General features: G+C 33.5%; 1 protein-coding gene across 15 annotated transcripts in view; it reads left to right on the forward strand.

The window, feature by feature from the left end:
* The window catches only part of TANK (TRAF family member associated NFKB activator), a 90,927-nt gene that overhangs the window by 58,374 nt on the left and 8,769 nt on the right, over positions 1 to 23,784 (forward strand). For 12 of the 15 annotated variants that reach the window (XM_076005583.1, XM_012735703.3, XM_012735706.3 and 9 more), the window contains 4 exons: positions 32 to 140; positions 1,200 to 1,318; positions 20,968 to 21,044; positions 21,619 to 21,734. In XM_076005583.1, coding sequence (XP_075861698.1) covers positions 32 to 140; positions 1,200 to 1,318; positions 20,968 to 21,044; positions 21,619 to 21,734 — 421 coding nt within the window. Of the gene's footprint in view, positions 1 to 28; positions 141 to 1,199; positions 1,319 to 20,967; positions 21,045 to 21,618; positions 21,735 to 23,784 lie in introns of all 15 variants that reach the window. The other 3 variants (XM_076005585.1, XM_076005591.1, XM_076005592.1) reach the window with 1 other exon arrangement.

The raw sequence follows: 23,784 nt of genomic DNA on the forward strand, positions 1-23,784 counted from the left end.
CTATCAAGCTAACTGGTTTTTATGTCAGCAGACTGAGAACTATGAGCAGAGAATACGTGAGCAACAGGAACAGCTGTCACTTCAACAAACAATTATTGACAAGCTAAAATCACAGTTACTTCTTGTGAATTCTAGTCGAGGTATGTTCATGTTAATTTTATGTATTTCTTGAAATGAGGTACATTTCTGAACCTCTCAGAGTTTTTCTATTTTATTCCTCTGTTATTTCTCAGTAGTTCAGATATAATAACTGGTATAATAACTGGTATGTTTATTTAAATGAACACTTGCAGGATATGGGAAAATGGACTCCTATATATATATTATATAGTGGAACTCTAATTTGATAAAACTTCCTAAAAGGCAATTTGCCAATAAATAGCAAAAGCTTTTTAAAATATGTCTTTTGAACCAAAAATTCAAGTCCTAAGAAAATGTTGTTCAGGTACTCAAAGATATATATGGAAGGATGTCCATCACAGTATAATTTCTAATAATAAAAAACTAGAAACAAAGAAATGTCTAATAGTTAAGTTACAGTGATCCATATGAATAACCATGTACCCAAGAAAAGTGATGGTAACAGGTATTAACTTACTAACAAGATATGTTCACAATATATAACAAAGTGAACAAAGCAGTATACATAAATAAATATGTTATTTCATTTATACAGGAAAAAAACAATTCATGAGTGAATTTATATGTATAAGAATAAAAAATTCTGACAGAATAGAAACCAAAATGTTACCAGGAATAATTCACAAGTGATAAAAATTATAGGTAGCTTTTATTCTTTTTGGCATGTCTACATTTTCTGATTTTTCTACAGTAAGCATGGAGTAGTTATGTACATAAATTACCTTAAATAAGAAATGCACACCTGAAAATATGACTTATGTAAAAGTTTAATTGTTGCTGATGGTAAGATGTAAAGACCATATTTCTAGTTTCTAGTTTTCTAGATTCTATGTATTTTACGTACCACCGACTTAGGGAGAGTAGGAGTTTTGTGTATTTAGTGGGCTGGAAAAACTCTAAATGGACAACTTGTCAAAATAACTATTATCTAAACAATTTGTTAAAACTCATAGCTTAAAATCTTGTCTTTTAAAATGATGGTTGTGTGTATTTTTTTTTTCAGGTAAAACCAAAACTAAAGGCTCCCTCCTAACATCCAAGAGATTTTTGTCTTGCAGATAATAGTTATGATTATGTCCCCCTGCTTGAAGACAGTGAAGCAAGGAAGAATAATTTGACTCTTGATCAGCCACATGATAAAGTGAAATCAGGAATACCAAGAGAAAAACAATCAAAGGTAGACATTGCTTCTGCAAAAAGCAACATTCAAATGCTGATGCATAACACATTCTCCTCCTTTTATTTTCCTGAAGTGATCCCCCACTGGAATTCCAAACATATATACAAACATATGACTTTTATGTTCCTAAATAGAAGAACTATTTCCAAGTAAAATTAAAGCTTAGGTTTTGTATTTTCTAGTGACCTTTTATCTGTATCACAAGCATTTAACAAAGAAAGAAAAGGTTAAAACTAAGGTAGAAAGTAAGGCACAGATTAGAAAATAGCTTTCTAGTGTTTTCCTCAATTGCCTGTGCTTAGTTTAAAAAAATCCACCTAACTAGCTTAAGCAAAAGTCTTCATTTTGAAGCAATATAGGAAGAAATAATCACATATCTGCTAGGAGACATATATGAGGACATTCGTGCTACTTTGGTTAGAAACAACCTAAATATCCATCAACAGCAGAATAGTACCTCTGTAGAAAAATTAAACTAAATATGTGTTAATATGGCTAAATTTCAAAATATTGGGTATAAAATGGAAATTATGAAATGATAAATGGGAATAATTTATGTAACTATGAAAACATAACAACATTAATGTTTGTGAAAACACAAATATGCAGTAAAAGTGTAAAAACATAGGCAGGAAGAGTATATATCTTTAGAAAAATTATCATCTCTAGAATTGGGGAAAGAGGAGACTGTATGATATCCGGAAATGGAATAATGGGGGCTTCAGTTGTCTCTGCAACTTTTTTTTTTTTTTTTTGAGACAGAGTCTCGCTTGGTTGCCCAGGCTAGAGTGAGTGCCATGTTGTCAGCCTAGCTCACAGCAACCTCAAACTCCTGAGCTCAAGCAATCCTGCTGCCTCAGCCTCCCAAGTAGCTGGGACTACAGGCATGCGCCACCATGCCCGGCTAATTTTTTCTCTATATGTTAGTTGGCCAATTAATTTCTTTCTATTTATAGTAGAGACGGGGTCTTGTTCTTGCTCAGGCTGGTTTGGAACTCCTGACCTCGAGCTATCCGCCTGTCTCGGCCTCCCAGAGTGCTAGCTAGGATTACAGGCGTGAGCCACTGCACCCGGCCTCTGCAACTTTTTTTTAAATAAAAGAGATCTAAAGCAAATAAGGCAAAATGTTAAATTAGGGTGGAAGATAGATGTATATTATATCGTTCTCCATGTTGTCCTGAATCATTGAAATTTTATAAATTTTAAAAGGAAGTTTTTTAATGAGATGAGTTGGGTTTTAGTGGGATGATATATCTTTTTAATAAAATTATTAATAAGAACTCCTAACATATAAGGTTTCTTAATATTAACCAGACTAATTAAGTCAAGAGTACTGTATTTCTTTCTTCCTAAATAAGGTAGGAGATTTTAGCTTTGTTTGTCAGGGTTATTTGGTGAATGATTCTATAACTAAAACTATCTTGTTGTTATTTTACATCAAATCTGAAAAATCCAATTTTGAAAGCTTTTTCTATTTAAAAAAATTTAGAATGAGAAGTTCTCTACAGTATCTCTCAGTTCATATATTTTTCTTTTTTTTTTTTTTGAGACAGAGTCTTGCTTTGTTGCCCAGACTTGAGTGAGTGCCGTGGTGTCAGCCTAGCTCACAGCAACCTCAAACTCCTGGGCTTAAGCGATCCTCCTGCCTCAGTCTCCCGAGTAGCTGGGACTACAGGCATGCACAACCATGCCCTGCTAATTTTTTCTCTATATGTTAGTTGGCCAATTAATTTCTTTCTATATATGGTAGAGACGGGGGTCTCACTCTTGCTTAGGCTGCTTTCAAACTCCTGACCTCGAGCAATCCGCCTGCCTCAGCCTCCCAGAGTGCTAGGATTACAAGCGTGAGCCACCGCGCCCGGCCTTCAGTTCATATATTTTTATTTGAAACCATTATTTATTTGAGTTCAACATTCACTTTTCTTCACCCCCATTTCAATTTCCATTTATCTAAAAATGCTAGTAAGTAAACACAAGAAACCATGGCATTGGGAATATGTTAGGTTTATTTTTCAAAAGAGGAAGTTGAGAAACAATGATTCTGACTTTTGGAATACAATTTTATTATTAGGCCTAGTATAGTACATTATAAAATCACTGAACTACTGTAAATGCTGGCATAAATTTAGTGCTTAAGTAAACAGTATTTACAGTCCATTTTCCTATTTTAACAACTTCCAGATATCATTGTTTACCATTCATTTTTAATAACCAAAATTCTCATATTTCATTTATAAAAATAGACTATCTCTAGTTTAAAATATATAGAAGTAATTTTGAAAATAAAACCTTGGTTAGCACATGTACTTACCAGCAAATTGGTATTAACTGATCAACACCTAAGTGGACATATAGGAATAACATTTATCAGGCGTTGGGCAGATGGGAGAGGGGAGGAGGGGATGGGTATATACATACATAATGAGTGCAATGAGCACCATCTCGGGGATGGACAGCCTTGAAGCTCTGACTCGGGGGGAGAGGCGGGGAAGACAACACACGTAACCTAAACATTTGTACCACCCATAATATGCTGAAATAAATTTTAAAAAAATGAAAAACCTTGGTTAGAACAAAAGGGATGATGTGAAAAGCTCTAAGGTGTATTAAAATTTTAGCTTATTTTAAATTTGGGTGATTTGTTGCTTATGAAAGTTTTAGAGTTTATTTTTTAGTCAATGAGTATTCAAAGGGAGACCTTAAGCAGAAATCTTTTTAAAATTATATTTGTTTTATTTATTTTATTTATTTATTTATTTTTTTGAGACAGAGTCTCACTTTGTTGCTCATACTAGAGTGAGTGCCGTGGTGTCAGCCTAGCTCACAGCAACCTCAAACTCCTGGGCTCAAGCAATCCTGCTTCCTCAGCCTCCCAAGTAGCTGGGACTACAGGCATGTGCCACCATGCCCGGCTAATTTTTTCTATATATATTAGTTGGCCAATTAATTTCTTTCTATTTATAGTAGAGACGGGGTCTTGCTCTTGCTCAGGCTGGTTTGGAACTCCTGACCTTGAGCATTCCGCCCGCCCCGGCCTCCCAGAGTGCTAGGATTACAGGCGTGAGCCACCATACCTGGCCTTAAAATCGTATTTGTTTTAATGTTATAAGATAAGCATTTTATATATAAAACATATATCTGGATATCTGGGCTGAAATTAAGTTTAAGTAACATGTCAGACATAGCTTATTTCCAATTAATAATGTTGCATCAATTGTAACTGTATTTGTGGACAGATAATAACGGGAAAAGCTTCAAGTGAGGAAATAAAGCTCCAAGTAAGGAGTAAACCTAAATTCAATGAGGTCTCTTAACTGTCTTTACTAGTAGGAGAAAGGTTATGTGATAGCCACATTTTTATACTTTGAATAGCTCATCAGTTCAATCTTCTTATAACCATTTAATAAATGTAAAAATTAAATGTCATGTATTTCAGCTCTTTTCTTCCTTTATATATCTCTAGCCAAAGTACTAATGAGCACTAAATATATAAAGGATGAAAGAGAAAAGGACATATATTCTAAAAGAACAGATAAATTAGATTTATTGAATATTTGAGAGCTGGCTATATGTTCAGTGTAAAAATTTAGGCCTAATTTAGAAAAAAAAAAGGTGGTCAATCAAGCAATTGAAATCGAAATCTTTTCCATTGGTATATGTGTTGACCTATACTTAGTATGTTATAATTAAATTCACTTTTAGCTACTACAGGTAAAATCCTTTCCTAAAGAACTTTGAATAGTTTGGTTATATTAAGTTTTTTCCAAAACGAAAAATAATTTGTATTGGTTGGTTGCAATTTTGTAAAAGTATGCATTTACATGGATAAGAACTAGAAGGCATTATACAGAAATGGTTAAGGTATGATTTTTTTTCTTTTTTCAGTATACTTTAATATTATTGGTCTTCTGAAAAACTACTCTATTTCTAGAAACCATATTCCCAGTCAATTGGCCTAGCTTCTGTAATGAATTAATAAGCTAATAGTAATGCTTTAAACCAGTAACAGAAGGAAACTACTACTAACCACCCACAGTCCTTTCCTCCTTCTGTTTGGTGGGTGGTTTGAGGATTTGTTTTCTTTAGACTATTTGTTTTGTTTAGGATTTTGTTTTGTTAGGATATTTGAAAGGGGAAAGACTTGTGGACATTTTGGCAAATGGCAACTGTAGCTGCCTTGGAAAATGAAATGTAAAGTAGAACATGTGAAGGAGCAAGAGCCCCTTGTAGAAAATTTTACTTAAGAAACATGAAATTTATAGTTCAGTCTTATTCATGTTATTCCTACACAAAAAGCATGCAAGAGTTTTTTGACTTCTAGAAAAGATAAAAAGCAGTCAAGACAAAACAGCCTGTATCATTAGATGAGCCTTAGTATTCTGCTTATAATTTGGATACATTAGAGAAGAAAGTACTCAGTTTAATGGAAAACCTGAGTTTTACCCTTGTATACCACGGGAGTTAGCACAATCTTTTGCATTATCTATCATGTAACAAATTACTCCAAACTTACTCCAAAATTTAATGACTTAAAACAACAAATATTTATCTCAGTTTCTGTGAGTCAGAAATTCAGGAGTGACTTAGCTGGGTGGTCCTGACTCAGGATTTCTCTTGCTGTTGAAGTCAGGATGTGGGCTAGGACGGCAGTCATCTGAAGGCTTGACTGTGGTTGAAACATCCACTTCCAAGATGGTGCACTTACATGACTATTGGCAGGTGGCCTTTCCAGGTGGGCCTCTCCTCAAAATCTGGCAGCTAACTTCCCTCAAAGTAAGTGATCCAAGAGAGAGAGAAAGGTGCTTTCTACGACCTGATCTCAAGTCACATACCTTCACTTCTACTTTATTTTGCTCATTAGAAGTGAGCCACTAAGTGCTCCAGGAGTAAGGAATTAAGCTGCATCTCTTGAAGAGATGAGTATCATATTTTATAGATATATTTTATTTTTTTTTTATTTTTTTTTTCTTAACTCAGAGGGTCAAATGGAAAATAGATATATTTTAAAAGCAGCACAGATACTGTAGATTGTGGTATACAGAAGAGAGTACTAATGATCAAGAGGTGGGGTGGAAGGCTGTTATTTAATTCACCATTTGTTAAATATTGATAACAGATAAGGGAACTTGGCAGACATTAATAGTGAATTTTAACTTCCTGAATCCTATCTTTATTAATCTTAGAGAAAAGAACCATTATAGCCTATCATCTTAAGAACAATTTCAAAAATTCTAATATGAACATAGACTTTACAGAACAGAATAGCTGAGCAATGCTTAGAGAACCAAGAAACTGTTGCATGTTGTTACTAATTCTTTTTTATAACCAATTTTAAAAATTGAAAATATGTATAAATGGGAAATCAAATAATACAAAAATGCACACATCTTGACAAAGACTATTCATCTCCTGTTCTCACAACATTGTCCAACATAGTAATTTACATCTGATAGCAGTAATTGTAAAATAACAAATATAGAACCATATATTGTCATTGTTTAATTCACTTTAAAAAAAAAACAGGATTATAATGTACTGAGTTATTTTTATAATCTTGGAAATTAGATTTTTATAGAATTTGCTTCTGGGTGTTCAGTTGTCACACTAAATACTATCCTAAGTGTCTAGGGTTTGAAAGAAATTGTTTGCCCCCATCTTTCTATCCCACTTTTTGTTTTGATGGAGAGTTATACAAAATTCTGGTGTGTTTCTGATGCAAGAAAATATGTAGAGAGCAATGATATAGAACACAAAAAAGAATTTTGTGATATTGGTAAATTGTTTTTCTTCATTCATTCGATAATTCTGAATTCCTGCTATGTACCTCACACTACCAACCACTGGAGAACGGAGAGATATTATCCCTGTCTTCTGGCTTAAAGTCTTGATTAAATAATCAAAATTGACATTATTTCAGTTATTTCAGATTCTAGAATCCAAAATATGAAGTAACATAGGAGTTTCTTTGAACTTTTAACTATTTAAATAGAGGTCATGTGCTCTTATGTTCAAATAGCTGATTTTATGCTTCATTTCTGAATTTATTATGTCTAATTTATGCTTTATATATGTCTTTGTTTTTTCATTTGAGTTAATCAAAAACTTAAAAATACAACCAGTACAGTTGTTAATATAAAGTGTCAGTTAAACAGTTTGCAGATTTCAAATATAGCTATCATTGTGATTAGATCAGCAGATATCGTAGCTTTGAAGAGCAGGAAAGATTCTGTAGATTTAGAATACTGAAACAGTGATGTAGCTGTGGAGCTGCCATCAGTGCTAACACTGAGGAAATAAGATGTGCCGTACCTGGCAATTGCAAGTAAATATAGAAGTTCTGACATGTTTGAAGAAAGCTGATGTCTAAAAATTCATTTGTCAGTCACTTAGAGAAGAAGTATTTATTGAACTCCTATTAGCCCAGCCTTGCTAGTCATTGACAGAAATACAAAAAAAAAAAAAAGTAAGACAACATCCATCCCCTCTAAGGTACTATAGTCTGGTTGAGAAAACAATGATTTAGAGACCCAAAGCAATTAGCAAGTTTTATAAAACAATGTGAAGTCCTAATTATATGACAAAGTGAAATCCTAACTATAATTTTATGGTACATATAGAATCTTAATTTAAAAGTTAAAATTCCTGGAGAACTGAAGGTAGGTTTGAGCAGGGATCAAAATTTAGTTCAAGTAGAGAAAGAAGACATGTTCTTATTTGCCTTTATCTTGGTTATGTGTGCATAAATATATAAACTTAAATTTTCTACAAGATTTTGATGGAAAAAGGATAATTTCTAGATAATAACAAAAAATTATTCCAGGTCACTTTGGAGAACACTATATAAACTGAAAGCTAAAACTGAGGGTTTTGAATAAGCATTTTCACTTACCATAACCATTTTTAAATAACATAATCATTGCTTCAAGAGAGAGTGTTTCCTATCTGTTTGTTACTTTATCATAGTCCCATAGTGTGTTCCTTAAGTTATTATGTATGACAGTTTGTAAAACAATGTATGAACTTGAACTCTGTTCTGCTTTCTGGCCTTCTGTAGCTTATAAAATCCTGGTTTCATGATCTAGGTCTTAGATGGCATCCCCATCCTTGCACTGTTTATATCTCATATACTTGGGACTTTAGATGCAGCTCCCACTAAGGGATCTCCATCTGAATTTTGGGTCCACACAGCTTCTCTCAACACTCCAGACCGTTTTCTAATGCAAGTCTCTTAAACTGTATTTGTTAAGCTGTGATATATTGTCCAGGTACCTGGTTTTATAGGCATTGTAAAAGCTTTAAAATAGAGTATAATTTACAGGCATATGATAAATAGGTTTTTCATCATTTTGAACAAAAGTTAAAAATTAACCTTTAGTCAAGACATGTAACTACCAAGAGATTTCTGTAGGAAAGTCAAATCTGGTTTACACATAGTACCTTTTCTAAGAGAGGAACTTGAAATAAATTTGACTGCTAATGTTTACTACTCAACTTTTTAAAAATGTATCCCTGTATTTCTTTTTATGCTAGACTCTTTTCATCTTTGATTAGACAAACATGTATTTTTCTATAGCACCTCCGGAAACCCTTACCTGTTACCTATAGCACCTCAGGGAACCCTTCTAGAGACTGATTATATATACCCTCTTTATATATAATAGTTCTGTATTCTCTTCTTTGGAGACTAGTCTTTGTTTATAAACTTTCTGGTATAATAGTAATTAGAAGGGAAAAATTGTTTTTGATCAGTTCATTCAGAGCCTTTGCCAAAGTTCATAATAAAGATATCACAAACTCGGCCAGGTGTGGTGGCTCACACCTGTAATCCTAGCATTTTGGGAGGCTGAGGCAGGGGGATCACATGAGCTCACAAGTTTGAAAACAGCCTGAATGAACAAGAGCAAGACCCTATCTCTACTAACAATAGAAAAAAAATAGCCAGATGTGGTAGCATGTGTCTTTAGTCCCAGCTACTCAGGAGGTTGAGGCAAGAGGACCACTTGAGCCCAGGAGATGGAGGTTAGAGTGAGCAATGATGATGCCATAGCACTGTAGTCAAGATGACAGAGCAAGACTCTGTCTCAAAAAAAAAAAAAAAAAGAAATCACAAACTCTAAGGAAAAAATATATTGATATCCAAAGCATTTTAATATTTACATTGAAATTTCTATTATAGAAATTTTATTTGCTCCCAAATACAAGTTATTAATTTATTCTAAACCTTTCCTACTCTGGGTCTGTGGTTTTTTAATTCAGTACTTCATTTTAGGGTTTTTGCTTTCTTATAATACTGGAAATATTTTTGGAAAAGAAAAAAAATGAGAGGTGACATCACTTTTTAAATTCTCTTCCCTAACTTCCAAGCAAACTTGAATATCTCTAATGTGGCTTTTCTCCCCTTCTTTCCCCCTTTTGTCTCCTTTCTCACATTTCTCCCTTTTTTTGAAACTATTCAAAGCCCATAAAATAGAGATAGCATATTCTATCCTGCCCTAATTACTCTTGAGTAAGGCACGAATGGCTGTTTTCTTAACCTCAGTAGGTAAGGAATAGCCACCCCCGTCTTAATGCATTTGTATTGCTATAAAGCAGGGGTCCTCAAACTTTTTAAACAGGGGGCCAGTTCACTGTACCTCAGACCATTGGAGGGCCAGACTATAGTTTAAAAAAAACTATGAACAAATTCCTATGCACACTGCACATATCTTATTTTGAAGTAAAAAAACAAACAGGCAAAAACACCTGTATGTGGCCTGCAGGCCGTAGTTTGAGGACACCTGCTATAAAGGAATACCTGAGGCTGGGTAATACATAAAGCAAAAAGTTTTATTTGGCTCACAATTCTAATGTCTGGAAAAGTTCAAGATTGGCCATATACATTTGGTGAGGGTCACAGGCTGCTTCCTCTCATGGCAGAACATGAAGGAGAACCAGTGTATACAGAGATAACATGGCCAAGAGAGGAAGCAAGAGTGTGGGGGGGGGGGGATGCTAGACTCTTTTTAACAACCAGCTTTCTCAGCAATTAATAGAGCAGGAGAACTCACTCCCCTACTCTCCCAGGGAGATGATTAATCTGTTCATGAGGGATCTGCCTCATGACCCAAACACCTGCCATTAGGCCCCACCTCCAACATCGAGGATCAAATTTCAGCATGAGATTTGGAGGGGCCAAACATCCAAACTATAGTACTTCCCAAACAATCTAGTTTCCCTTATTATTGTATTATAATCTGTTATTCTATAAGTTCTCAAAATCTGTTTTGAAGGTATTTGGTTTATTCAGTGTTTTGAAATGCTTCTGCATTCAATCTGTTGTGATTTTTTTTTTTTGGTTGAATTATATGATTAAAATCCAGCCTCATGTACATAAGTAGTTGGAAAGTGGAAGAGTATTTTAATAGCTTTTTTAGCAATTGTGGATCTTCTTCTTTGATACTACATCAAAACTTGATAAGTAGTAGTTTTTAAAATGTTAGCTACAGTATGGAATCTGAAACCACATCAGTGAACTTTTCTGCTTAGTTTGTCTTGTACTTTGAATGTATCTCTTACATATGTATGATATTGTAACATCATAAATTGGTCATTTGGAAAATACTGATTCACTGAGTTAGGCAGATCTTCCAAATGTTGACTTATGTAATATTTTAAAATCACATTTAACATCATTACTGATCTCATCAGAAAAGTCTTTTAAATATTGGATAGCTGTCAAGCTTACTGTGACAGGTACAGGTTTTCTAAAATTTTAATTGTCACTTGAAAGCTCAAATTTTATCATTGAGAAAAAAATCTTGTCCGTTGTTTTCCTTAAAGTGATAGGCAAACTTCATTTGCTCTTGGGAAACTGTCTGACCAGCCATAGCTTGTATGTCAGTTATTCTTTCAAGTGAAAGTGGCATTCCCTTAAAAAAAAATGACTAGTTCAGCTTGTAACTCAAACAACTGCACAAGTGCTTTTCCCCAAGACAGCCATTGTACTTCAGTATGCAGCAGAAGTATTCATACTTCCATTTTGTCACATAAAATATTAAAAAGGTGTTAAATTAGGATCAAAATTCAAAAAAAGTAATAATTTTTACTGCCTTATTAAGGACATTCTTAGATGAAACTGGATTGTTTTTGCATTTGTTTTACTCAGTGTGTGGCACTGAAGAATACAGTCACTACGGTTTGGTGCCATGGCCTTAGTCATGAACAGGCACCAGCAATTTTACTTGCCATTGCTTTTGCATCACCAGTGTAAGTGCCAACACAATAAAAAATGCAAATAACATCCTAATAGTATTGTGACAGTAGTTACTTCAAGGATGGCAGGCTCTGGGATTTGATTTTACCTATTTACAGGCTACTGGGTGGGCCAGTTAAAGACTGGATCAGAGAAAAGAGACTTTATTATTCACATAGAGCAAGCAGCAAGAACATCATGTTTGCATTGGTCCTGCCTGGGAGGTGACACAAATAGATCCAGATGATGCATACATGCAATGGGTTGCCTTAAAGGAGAAGAATATTGAGCTTGAAGAATCCACCATTTTATAGCAAACAGTAAACATGCCTGCTCATTGAGAGGGAAACATTACCTTTCTTGTTAGAAAAAGTCATGTTGCCTTTTTCTCAGTATGTTATTTGCTTTGCTTCCTACTGAAAAAATTTCATGCCCTAAGAATACTCTAGCATCTCCTCAGGAACCTTTATTTGCACATGGAGGTAATAGTGCTTGCTCATCATTCCTTCTCACATATATTGGATAACTAGTTATTTTACATCATCATACTTTAAATCATGATACTTATAAATTGCTCCTGGTTATTTATCTATACTTATTATATTAAGTCTAGAGCAAACTCTGAATCTTGACTCTAATTTATTAAAAAGACAGTATGGTAGCAGAGATCTACCTGATATGTTTTCTAGCATGTTCCACAAAATGCTACACCTGTAAAGTGCTACAATATGTACTCTGTGTGGTAATTTTTAAAGGCACAAGAATGTTATAGGATCTGAAATCAGTAAGAATACCACTTAGCTTTTTTTAACTATAGGATCTTTAGTTAACACTTTTCCTAATGTTGTACCTTAACATCCTTTTATTAAATTTGTGGTCCCCTCTAAGATATTCCTAGAATTTGGAGGTAGAAGAGAGAAGGTCTCACCTAATACTTCGTTTACACCGAATATGTTATACTCTCTGATCCTGTCTGTTGCTTTCTTAGGCAGTCTTGCTATGTGATGAAAGCTGACTTTTTCCCTGAAAGGTTTTTTGTTTGTTTGTTTTGTTTTGCTGGTTAGTCATCTTTCCATATATTTTCCCTCTAAGATACATATTGTAGAATCCTAATAAAACTATTATAAAGTAGTTCCTACAATTCTGTCTTTAACCTGTGATATTTTTTTTTCCTTCCCTGATAAGTCCCTTTTGGAAACAAAATAATTGTGAGGTAGGTACCTTTTGTTTTCTCTTTCCTATTGTGTTTATCAGTAGTGGTGTGATTTTTACCTTCCAACTCAGTTTCCTCTAAGTAATTCCACATCTGATGAGTTTACCCACTGTTATTTTGACCCCAAATTGCTCTTCACAAATGATATTAAAGGTAACATGTTTCCCTCTACATTTCATCCTAATAATACCACAGACTTGTCTATATACCCTAGAAGTAGGATCTGGATAGTATTACTGCTGGATGGCCAAATGGGTGCAGCAAAGCAAATGCTTTCCTTCTTGCTGCTGCAGATTGAACATTCTCTCCTCCTACCTTTTTACCTATGCTACAGCCTGAGAATCCTTATTCCTGTCCCCAGCCCTTTCTTTTCATCTTATCCTGAAGATAAAGTGGTAACTTTCTTATAAAGCTGAATCTAAAACTCTCCTTCTTACATTTTCTGATAAATGTCCATTACTCTTTGACATGAAGAAGATACTACTAGATCTGAATAGTTAGTTGTTTTTACTGAGTTCTTTCTTGGCAAAACAAAAGTTGAGTGAGACCCCCCAGTTTTGTTTTGAACTTTGCTACTCCAAGAGAGCCTAATCTCAGTGTCTTTAGGGTTTCTCCTGCTCTAAGATTGTTTGATGCTAAGAAGAATTACCTTACATTAAAAAAGGAAAATGGAAATTAGAAGTATGAACCAGATTTGAGAAAAAAGTGGTTACATGTGTTTTAAAAGTTTGTGATCTAGAGTAGACACCGGAACAAATGAAAATGAATAGGACAGATAGAAACTTGACAATGGCTATTAAAAAGGAGTCTGGGTCTGAAGATAACAGACTTTAGGAGATGAATACTCAGTAAATGATTTATCTAAAGAAAGGTATATAATGAAGAAAGAGCAGTGTACCCAGCTTTGAACCTCTAAGGTTGTCCTCTAAGAATGTCCATGTTTGTGACCTAGGGAGAAAAGAGACCAATGAAAAGACCTGGCCAGGCATGGTATAATCCCACACCTATAATCCCAGCACTTTGAGAGGCCAGGGTGGAAGAATCATTTAAGGCCAAGAGTTCAAGACCAGCCTGGGCAACATAGCAAGACCCCATCTCTAAAAAAAAAAAAAAAAAATGTTTAATTTGCCAGGCATGATGGCATTCACCTATAGTCCAGGCTAATCAGGAGGCTAAAGCAGAAGGATTGTTTGAACACAGGATTTATAGGTTGCAGTGACTTATGATAACCCCTTCTGTACTCTACCCTGGGTGACAGAATGAGACCCTGCCTTAAAAAAATAAAGAAAGAAAATAACAAAACTTTAGAAGAAATGTCTTACACTGGTAGCCAAAAAAAGTTTTAAGGAGACACTGGTCAATCGTGTGAAATACTACCAAATGAGATACCAAATTATGCAGAATGAGAGCTTTAGAAAAAGCCATTGGATTGTTGAATAAGACATCTCTGGAAAATCATGGTGAAATCTCAGAGGAATGGAAGGATAAAAAACCAAAGTTTAGGGGTTCAGTTTCCATTGTGGAGGAGTGAGCCCCTAACAAACCAATCTTCTACAACTAACAATTTAAACTCTAGACAACATATAAAAAAACTATCTGAAGACTTTGGAGACTGAATTTTGCATATTTTGGAGAGGAATAAAAAATATGGAGCAAGTGATTGGCTCAGAATGCATTGCCATTTTTCTGTCGTTTTTGTCCTGGTGGTGGCCACAGTTGTAGTGGAGGCATCGCAGTGGTAGAAATTCCAATGGAAAGCCCACTATCATTCTGACTGGAAGAACCAGGAAAGAGAATGAGCCCAGAGTAACCATGGACCAGAGAAGGAGGGAAGGAGCCTCAGAGAACAAGAACCCTAAATTCTGTGTTTAAACACAGCACCTGGCCATGTCTCTGGCTGTCCCCAAGTTAGTAGGACTAACTAAAAGCAGTTTGCAGCTCAGGCTTAAAGGACTGAGCTGCTGTTCTCCATAGCAGTGACAGTTTAGAGTCTGGGCTAACCAAGTTAATTGCCTGTAAAAACAAAATCACCAACACCATTCACCACCATGTAACATAAAATCTCCATAATGTAATAGTCACAGTGTTCAGGGTATGGTCCAAAATCACTCAAAGTATAAAGAACCTAGAAAATGTGACCCAGTTACAAAGGAACAAATACCAACCCTGAGATGATCCACATACCGAAATTATCAGAAGACTTCGTCAGCTACTGTAACTATGCCCAGTCTTCTATTAAAAGATAGTTGGGGAGACAGGAAGGAAGTTAAGATTGTCAGAGAAGATAGAATTAATTAACAGTAAGGTACTCCACCCATTGTCATACTTTGTCAAATGCTTAACTTCTATATCATGTTAAGTATTAAGAAATACTTAAACTATGAAATTTTGTCTAAGAAACTATTGCCAAATTGCCCATATCATCAAGTGGCTAGTTTGGCAGAACTTGAGTAAGTTATTTTTGGAAGTAAATTTCTATTTGTATTATACATCCTTGAACACACACACACAAAAATGCCATACCAAAGGTCCCCGTCCCAGGCAATATTTAAAAATCAAAACTTGGTCTATAACTACTTCTCAGTAAGAAATATGTTTTTCATTATATGCAGGCAGATTTTAGAATCTTAAAATTCATTTTCCTTTGTGCAATATATAAATGTTGCCATCCATTATCTCCCTCCCCATGCTGGATAACTGTACCAACTTAGCTTCTCTAACAGCCAAGCACTATGGCTGAGTAGTTAAAAGCTGGGACAGAAAGGCTTGTGTTCTAATCACAGCTACTCCACCTACTGGACCGTAGGCTTACAGGCAAATATAGGTTATTTCATCTTGCCAAAGCAAACTTTAAAATCATAATTAAGTATTTAATTCACAAGATTTTGTGGTTTAAGTTAAATAATACATGTATATTGCTTAATAATACCTGTTTTCAAGAAGATATCTTCTGTTCATCATGGTAATGGTATAACACTAAATTTGTGGTTAAAGAAGAGGATTTTCCCAAGTCAGTTCATTCTAGATAGAGTGTTGGGGAAAGGAGGAGAGGGAGTATAAGAAACCTTACTTATTTAAATTGGTCATTTAAGTTAAACACTTTCCATTTTGTATGAAAAGACATCTCACAATTAAATTTTTCTTCCTTTTGAGAAAATAAATGTATATGCCAAAGGTACCTAATGCAAAGTGAAGGACTTAAAAGACAGATGGTAGGAAAATATTAATCTCACTCTACTTCAGATTAACTTCAGTAGATCGAATTGAAATTGCAGTAATTGTAGCAATACTGATAAAGGGTTTTAATTTTTAAAAATATGTTTTTTATTTTAGCATTGAATTGATAGATCTGGGGGAGATTTATGTTAAACCAGAACCCTATAAAGAACTTGGAAGTAATTGGGGTGTTTTATTTTTATATTGTTTATTTTCTTGCCACTTCCTTCAGAACTCTGGGATGGATCCCATTTTGCCCTGGAGTTGTTCCCGCACTGGCAGTAGGTTTGCCTAGCACACTGTATCATGCAGAACAGACAAGGCTCCTAGGATTTGTGTTTCTCTTACTTTGCTAGATTTTCAGGAATGTTAATGAGGGTGAGAGAACCATAGATTTCACATGACCATAAATTCTAATAGATTAAATACATTTCCTTATATCTTTTCTTTACCTTTTGTCTTCAAACTCTTAAGTTACTATACTGTTCTATTTATTCTTATGAAATCTTTTTATAATTTTTTAGTCCTGCTTTCTACCTTAATCTTTTCCCTTTCTCAGCCCTTCTCTCACTTTCTCCATAATTCAACCATATGCAATGCATAACTTCTCCATAATATCTTTTGTCTCAATATATAAAAAAACTGATAATAAAATATTCAATCTAAGTGATAAGTGAAATCTCTTTTTCACATTCTTTTTCTACTGCTCATTTTCCCTTTTTCTTTAGTGAATTTTATCAAGCTAATATTTACAACTATTCCACAGTTTATATTCCCTTTACCAATCTATCCCATCTCACCTTCGCTTATTTCGTGGTTTACATTTTTCCAGGTAAGAGCATAGTTTTCATTTCTGCTTTAAAAGCATAAGTCTATTGAGCCTTATCCAGAAGTTAAATAAAATATCGACTACACTCAGTTGCCTAAACCACCTAAAACTCAATATTCTTTTTACATGCAAGGATTCCTACTAAAGTTTAGAGGAAGTCTTTGATATGAACACTGCAGTAAAATGATAGGCATTGCTATAGTTCAGATATATATCATTGAAAACTTACCTCCTTTTTACTGCCTTTTTAAAGTAGATATTTCTTACATATGAGAAAATATACATCATATTAATGAATTTAGTCAGTATTATCTTTAAAAATTCCATAATTCAATTTAATTTTACTGACTTTAATTGCTTAAAGTTTTTGAGAAAAAGTGATTCCAAATGAAAATTTTTCATTGCTTTTCTAAATTATTTTGAGGCCAGGTGCAGTGGCTCATGCCATGATCTCAGTGTTTTGGGAGGCCAAGGCAGGAGGATAATTTGAGGTCAGAAGTTCAAGACCAGCCTGACAACATAGCAAAACCTTGTCGCTACAGAAAATAAAATGAAAATTAGCTAGGTGTGGTGGTACACACCTGTAGTCTTAGCTACTTGGGAGGCTGAGGCAGGAGGATCTGCTGGACAAAGTGAGACCTTATCTCAAAAATAATTATTTTATAAAAGGAATAAAATACTTTCACTTTTAGTACCAACTATAACAAAGGCAGATGTTAGGGAAAATGCACATTTTTTTCTTTGAGAGGCTGATGTCTAACATATCCTACAATGTAACACAAAAACGTTTTCTCTTATCTTTGCATTAAGAGTAATGAATTAATGAATAATTAATGAAATATTAGTCACTTATTTTTTTCTCCTTCTTAAATATTAGTGCATATTCAACTGGCCCTTGAACATATATTTTTTATATACTACCCATCTATGAGAAGCTTAGACCAATTTACACTAAATCAAAATTCTCCCATTGCACTTAAGAAGAAATTTAAGGAAACATTTTACAACATCTTTCAACAGTTTCAGATGGGTTTATCTCAATAGATTTAGTTGAATGACTTATCCAGTGACATACTGGAAGTATATATGAAAAGTATGATGTGTAAAACTCTTGTTTCAGCATTCATTACACAAGTTTGGCATTTCTAAACTAGCACTGGGAACGGTTTATGATGTTAAGTATTTTAAGTTTTAGTACCTCAAAATAAATCCATTTCTTGAATGATTTTAATGCTTAAAGTCTCCTAAAATATAATGTTCAAAATTCCCCTGCTTTCTTATTTGAAGTTACAATAACTTCAGTTTCCTATAGTTCAGAGCCCACTTGGATAATATTTGAAAAAAGAAAGAAAATTACAAATTATCTCTTTCTAATGTTCACTTACTCTGAGATGCTAAACAAACTGATTCATCTTCATTAGGTAAGATAAATAATTGAAAAGAAAGTCCGAATTTCTAGGAAAAGTGTTGAAATTGCCATTGACTATACTAATCCTAAACCTGTTGAAAAATTAATGATTGTTTTTAGAAAATGACATCAGACTGCTATAATGGGAAATAGCATTAACATGTTGTACCCATCTAAATAAACCCTACTTCAAACATCTGTCAGAATACTGCTTGCCTTTATTTTTTAACTAACATGTTAAGAGGTCCCTTTTTGAAACTTTTTTTTTTTTTTTTTTTTTGAGACAGAGCCTTGCTTTTGTTGCCCAGGCTAGAGTAAGTGCCATGGCGTCAGTCTAGCTCACAGCAACCTCAAACTCCTGGGCTCAAGCAATCCTGTTGCCTCAGCCTCCAAGTAGCTGGGACTACAGGCATGCGCCACCATGCCCGGCTAATTTTTTCAATATATATTAGTTGGCCAATTAATGTATTTGTATTTATAGTAGAGATGGGGTCTCGCTCTTGGTTAGGCTGGTTTCAAACTCCTGACCTTGAGCAATCCGCCCACCTCGGCCTCCCAGAGGGCTAGGATTACACGCATGAGCCACTGCGTCCAACCTCCCTTTTTGAAATTTTTTCTGAGTGCTGAAGACTCATATTTTTCATCTGAAATATATTAGCAGATGTATTTGGTGTGAATGATAGAAGGTACAGTGTATTGCTTAGTACAATCACTAATACTTTTCTTCAATAACAGTAAAAACAAAATAATAGTAAGCAGAGCTGTGTTCCTAACCCCAAAGAAACTAAAGACCATTATTTAGATACTTCATAGAAATTCCTTGATAAGTAAATCCTCCCTTTTTACACCCAATGAATCTTTTCTTAATAAATTCACCTACTCTAGTTATCAAATCCAAACATCATAAAAGTAAGTTGGCACCAGTTATTTAACAAGCCAAACAAAAGCTTATCATTCTGTTCCTACCTTTTCCTTCACCCCTCCCCATCCTCATTAGTTTTTAGTGCTTCTTGAACCTCAGAAGCAATCATTCCTAGTTTATGTCAAAATCAGGACTTTAGAGTCATGTTTGCCACTTTCTGTAACTATCTTAATTTTTCGGTTAAAACTACAGCATACTTCTTTTTGGTTCTTTCTAGCTTCTAATAAAATAGTGAGATCATTTCATTTAATATAATTCCTTATTTTGTTATGATTTAGTATATCATCAAATGTTTTTATTCTCTCAATATACCTCTTCTCTGATTTTGTTGATATAAATTTAATAATATAATTTTTTAAAGTTTGTTTTCATTCTTATAGTGTCCTGACTGGTTGGCTAGCTAAATGTTGCTTTTCTTCCATGATCCACACTAAAATCCATTGAATGTTCTAATTGCACATAACACCATAGAAAAACCTTGTCTACCACTTTTAAAAACAAACTGTGAATGTGAAAATGTCTTCTGATGTGACTGCTTTATAAAGCTCAATAAAGCGGTTTTAATCCAGAAGAAGGCATGACCTAAATGTCAGACAAATATGCAGCAACAGAATTATCTTTATTTTACTTCAGTTTGATGATATAATACATAAAGTCACAAATTGGATTGTCAAGGTTTTATTTTACTAATTCCAAGCTATTGTAAAATAATATTCTATATATTTAAAGTATGTATTAAGAAAAAGCTGGGAAATTAGAGTAATAACTTAAATTGGAGAAGATAATAGTTTTAAGAAAAGCAAACTGAAATCATGTCTTTATCTTAACAAATAAGACTTCTAAGAAATTGAAAGAAATCTCTTGAAAAGCAAGAATAAAGACAGACGTACTCAGGCGATAAGAAACAACGAAATAAAATCTTCCATTTTAATAATAGTTACAATGACCTTAAATAAAATCTAAAAGTCACTGCGGTAAATGTCTACTAGTTTTAGAATTATAGTTTTGACTGAATTATATTTTATGATTATATAATATTAGGATTCTTCAAATCTCTGAATTTCTCAGTTTATAGCTTTAGAAAGTACATAAAGCTTTCTAGATATGATTCACGATATTTTAAGTCTAAACCATAGAATAGATTATTGCAACAATGTTCTTTAATGTTGATTTTTAAATGTAAAAATAAATGTAATACCAATGTAAGCCACATGGTGGGAGTGAAAGGCAAGAACTTGTGTTGAAACAGTTTAAATACATAATGTACTATCTTTACAAATTTTTTAAATGCTTGTTAAAGGATAAAAAGTTATAGTTGGACTTTCTTTCTTACTCTACTATACTCCTCAGCAAAGAATAAATAACAAAAGACAAAGACATTGATTTAAATATATAGGCCATTATTACTGAATATCAAAAGAAGTAAACACACACACACACACACACACACATTTTTTCCCCTTAAGTTTCTTTTGGTCATATGAGGGACCTGGTGATCAGAGTATAGCAGTTTTGATTAGTAGTTAAATTGAGAAATTCCTTGAATTGCCAGCACTGGAAATAGTAATTGAAGAAGTTACCAGAAATGCTTGATGTCTTCACACTTTCTGTCATTTTCCTTTTTCCTTTATTGTTCTCATGGAAAAAAAAAATCTAGTGTGTGTGTGTGTGTGTGTGTGTGTGTGTGTGTTGTTTGTGTGTAAGATGCCTCAACTTATTTTTCAATAAGGAAGATAAATAAATAAATTTTCCTTTGTGTTTTCTGTTAACTCAGTCTCATTTGAATTTGGAAGCAATTTAAAGTGGTAATCATTTTGTATCTTTAAGGTAAGAAGACAAGAGGTTTCTTCTCCTAGAAAAGAAACTTCACCAGGGAGTCTTGGCGTTTCTTTATTCCATGAAAGGTAGGTCTACATCATTTTTTGTCAATTCTTAAAAGTTATAAATATTGAAATATATTTTGATGTTTTAGCAATTTTAAGAAAAAAGCCTTTTAGAACTAGAAGAGACTAATTCAAGGGTCCTATATGTTTAAGGACCTAAATAAGTTATACAATTAATAGCAGAGTGGGTCCAAAAACTGAACTCTGTGAAGCTCTACTGTTTCAATAGACCAAGTATTATGGCCATATTGGATAGATCCGAATGGGAACCTCACCAAAGTGAGGAATATTTAATATTCTATTTAAGATGTTTACAGAGAACAAAACTCAATACATTGAAATTTCTAATGTGATATATGAAGTAGATAGGCTAATCTGTACTACATTTATGTATTAAAACTTTTGATTTATCACTTACTGCATGCCTGACTCTCCAGAGTTGTTTTCTGGGATATTTTCCTGGAATTTAAAATAAATTTTTAACATCCAACTTTTCAATAATTATTTCATTCATAATTGGTACTATTGTAAGTTTCATTATGAAAAAAAATTTGAAGCTATAGGGTTACATTTTAAAATATTGATTTGTTTTTAGGGGTAATATAGAGAAGACCTTTTGGGATCTGAAGGAAGAATTTCATAGAATATGCATGCTAGCAAAAGCACAAAAAGACCACTTAAGCAAACTTCATATACCAGACACTGCAACTGGTAAGGTTTATAAATATTAATATTGCTTTTGTTGAAATTGATTTCTTTTTGAATGTGAAAATATTCCTAAATGCTTAAATGCTAAGGATATGTAACATAACTCTTACCCATATATATTTGAATGGGTAAGTGCTGTTTAAATTCTATCATGTATTACATTATGTAATTATTGGCTTTTTCTCTGTCTTCATTGTATATAATATTATATGGATTGAACTGAAAGACATTATTAATCATCCTAATGAGAAATCCCACCTTAAAAAATACAAAATAATCTGAGGCAGGAGGATCACTTGAGCCCAGGAGTGTGAGGTAGCCCAGGCAACAGAGACCTGTCTTAAAAGATAAAAATAAATATAAGATATATCTCTCAAAGTTTTCAGTTGCTATTTAGGGGTTTTCATAAACATTAACTCATATGTTATTAAGCAACTTTAAAGCCACATTAGCATATATAAGCCAAATAAAATTACAATATCAGGTTTGTTTTTAACTTCTGCCTAAAAGGTTATTAAACACTATGGAGATATATCTATACATATATTATGTTGCCCAGACTGGAGCACAGTGACTATTCACAGCCTCAAACTCCTAGGTTCAACCAATCTTCCCACCTCAGCCTCTGGATAGATTCTTATAATTTGGTTCAAGAATAAAAATGTGACACATTTCCTGAGTGCCAGTTCTGTTGAAGGCACAAAATACAAATTTAGTCTAAAATACAACTTAAAAGGAACATCTGCTTTACACATGTGTCACAGTATGTTTTTTAAAAGCTCCACCCTTCCCTGAAACCCCAGATTGGCTTTCTGTTGTTTGCTTCAGTAGTTCAATATGAATAGCAAAATATCAGAGATTGAGTCTGCCAACCAAGCACATCTGTAAACAAAAAGAAGGTAAACTGATCATTTATAATGATAAATTCTCCTTTACCCTTGTGATTTGAGCTATTCTGCAGACAATTCCCAAGAGATGTGATTTACAGTTTTCAATCTGAGAAATGATACAGCAGTGCTGACTAGCACCCCCTTTAATTAAAAATCACTTTCCATTTCTTACAGCGCTTACATTTAAGCTATTTAAAAATCATTTTATAGTATAAATTCACTTTTTGCTACTACAGTTTTATTTTCAGAAAATTACACAATGTGATGTTAGAGAAACAAAACAATCTTTGTAGATAGGCATCATCTGTTTCTTCCTCTCCTATCCCCCTACCTTCCCAAAAAGAACTCATTTCTCCACCTTAATTTTTTGTCTTTTTCAGAGAAATTGATCTTTTGTACAGACTAAAGAATACTAGGTACCTTTGAATTAAATGAATTATTTTTATTTAAAACATGCTAGCGATAGAGATGTAGTACCTAGGATTCATAAACATGCTTTCTTTGAACATCAGCATCTTATCAAAGCATTGTAATGGTGATATATTCTTTGTTACACAGAGAACTTACCTCATTATCAATGGCTTAATACTTTGACCATTTTTAAATTGCACAGGTCTAAATCTAAGTATGTATCTGTCAACTAGAACAGTGAGTGTTTAACTTCAATTTCTTCCCCACTAAAACTGTTTCCTAAGATTATTATGTTTTATATGAACTTTCTCACAAATAATACATAATTCTTGAAATATTTTAGGTGTTTTTTGTTACATATTCCAGTGAAATTTTACTGTGTCCAAATAGAAACCAAAATATAAAATATCATGCTCTGACAGTAGTAGATCAAAAGGAGAAGAAAAAAAGAAATATATTTTTTTAAATATGCCTATTCAGGGTTTCCAAGTATGTATGATACATTGAATTAAAATATAGAAGAACTATTTCAAATATGATTTGCATGATCTATCTGGAAAAAGTATATGTATTATTGTCCTTGTGTTATTTAATTAAAATTTGATTTTTACTTTTAAATAACCAGATATAATTCATGAAAAAAGGCTAAGCTAGTAGAATTGTACCTTTCCTTTTTTTTATTCCATTTTTTCCTACTCAGGTATGGAAATAGCCTTGAGAAAGGATAAAGATAAACTGTACATTTATGCAAA

This window comes from Microcebus murinus, chromosome 8, assembly GCF_040939455.1.
Source record: "Microcebus murinus isolate Inina chromosome 8, M.murinus_Inina_mat1.0, whole genome shotgun sequence".
Taxonomy (NCBI): Eukaryota; Metazoa; Chordata; class Mammalia; order Primates; family Cheirogaleidae; genus Microcebus; species Microcebus murinus.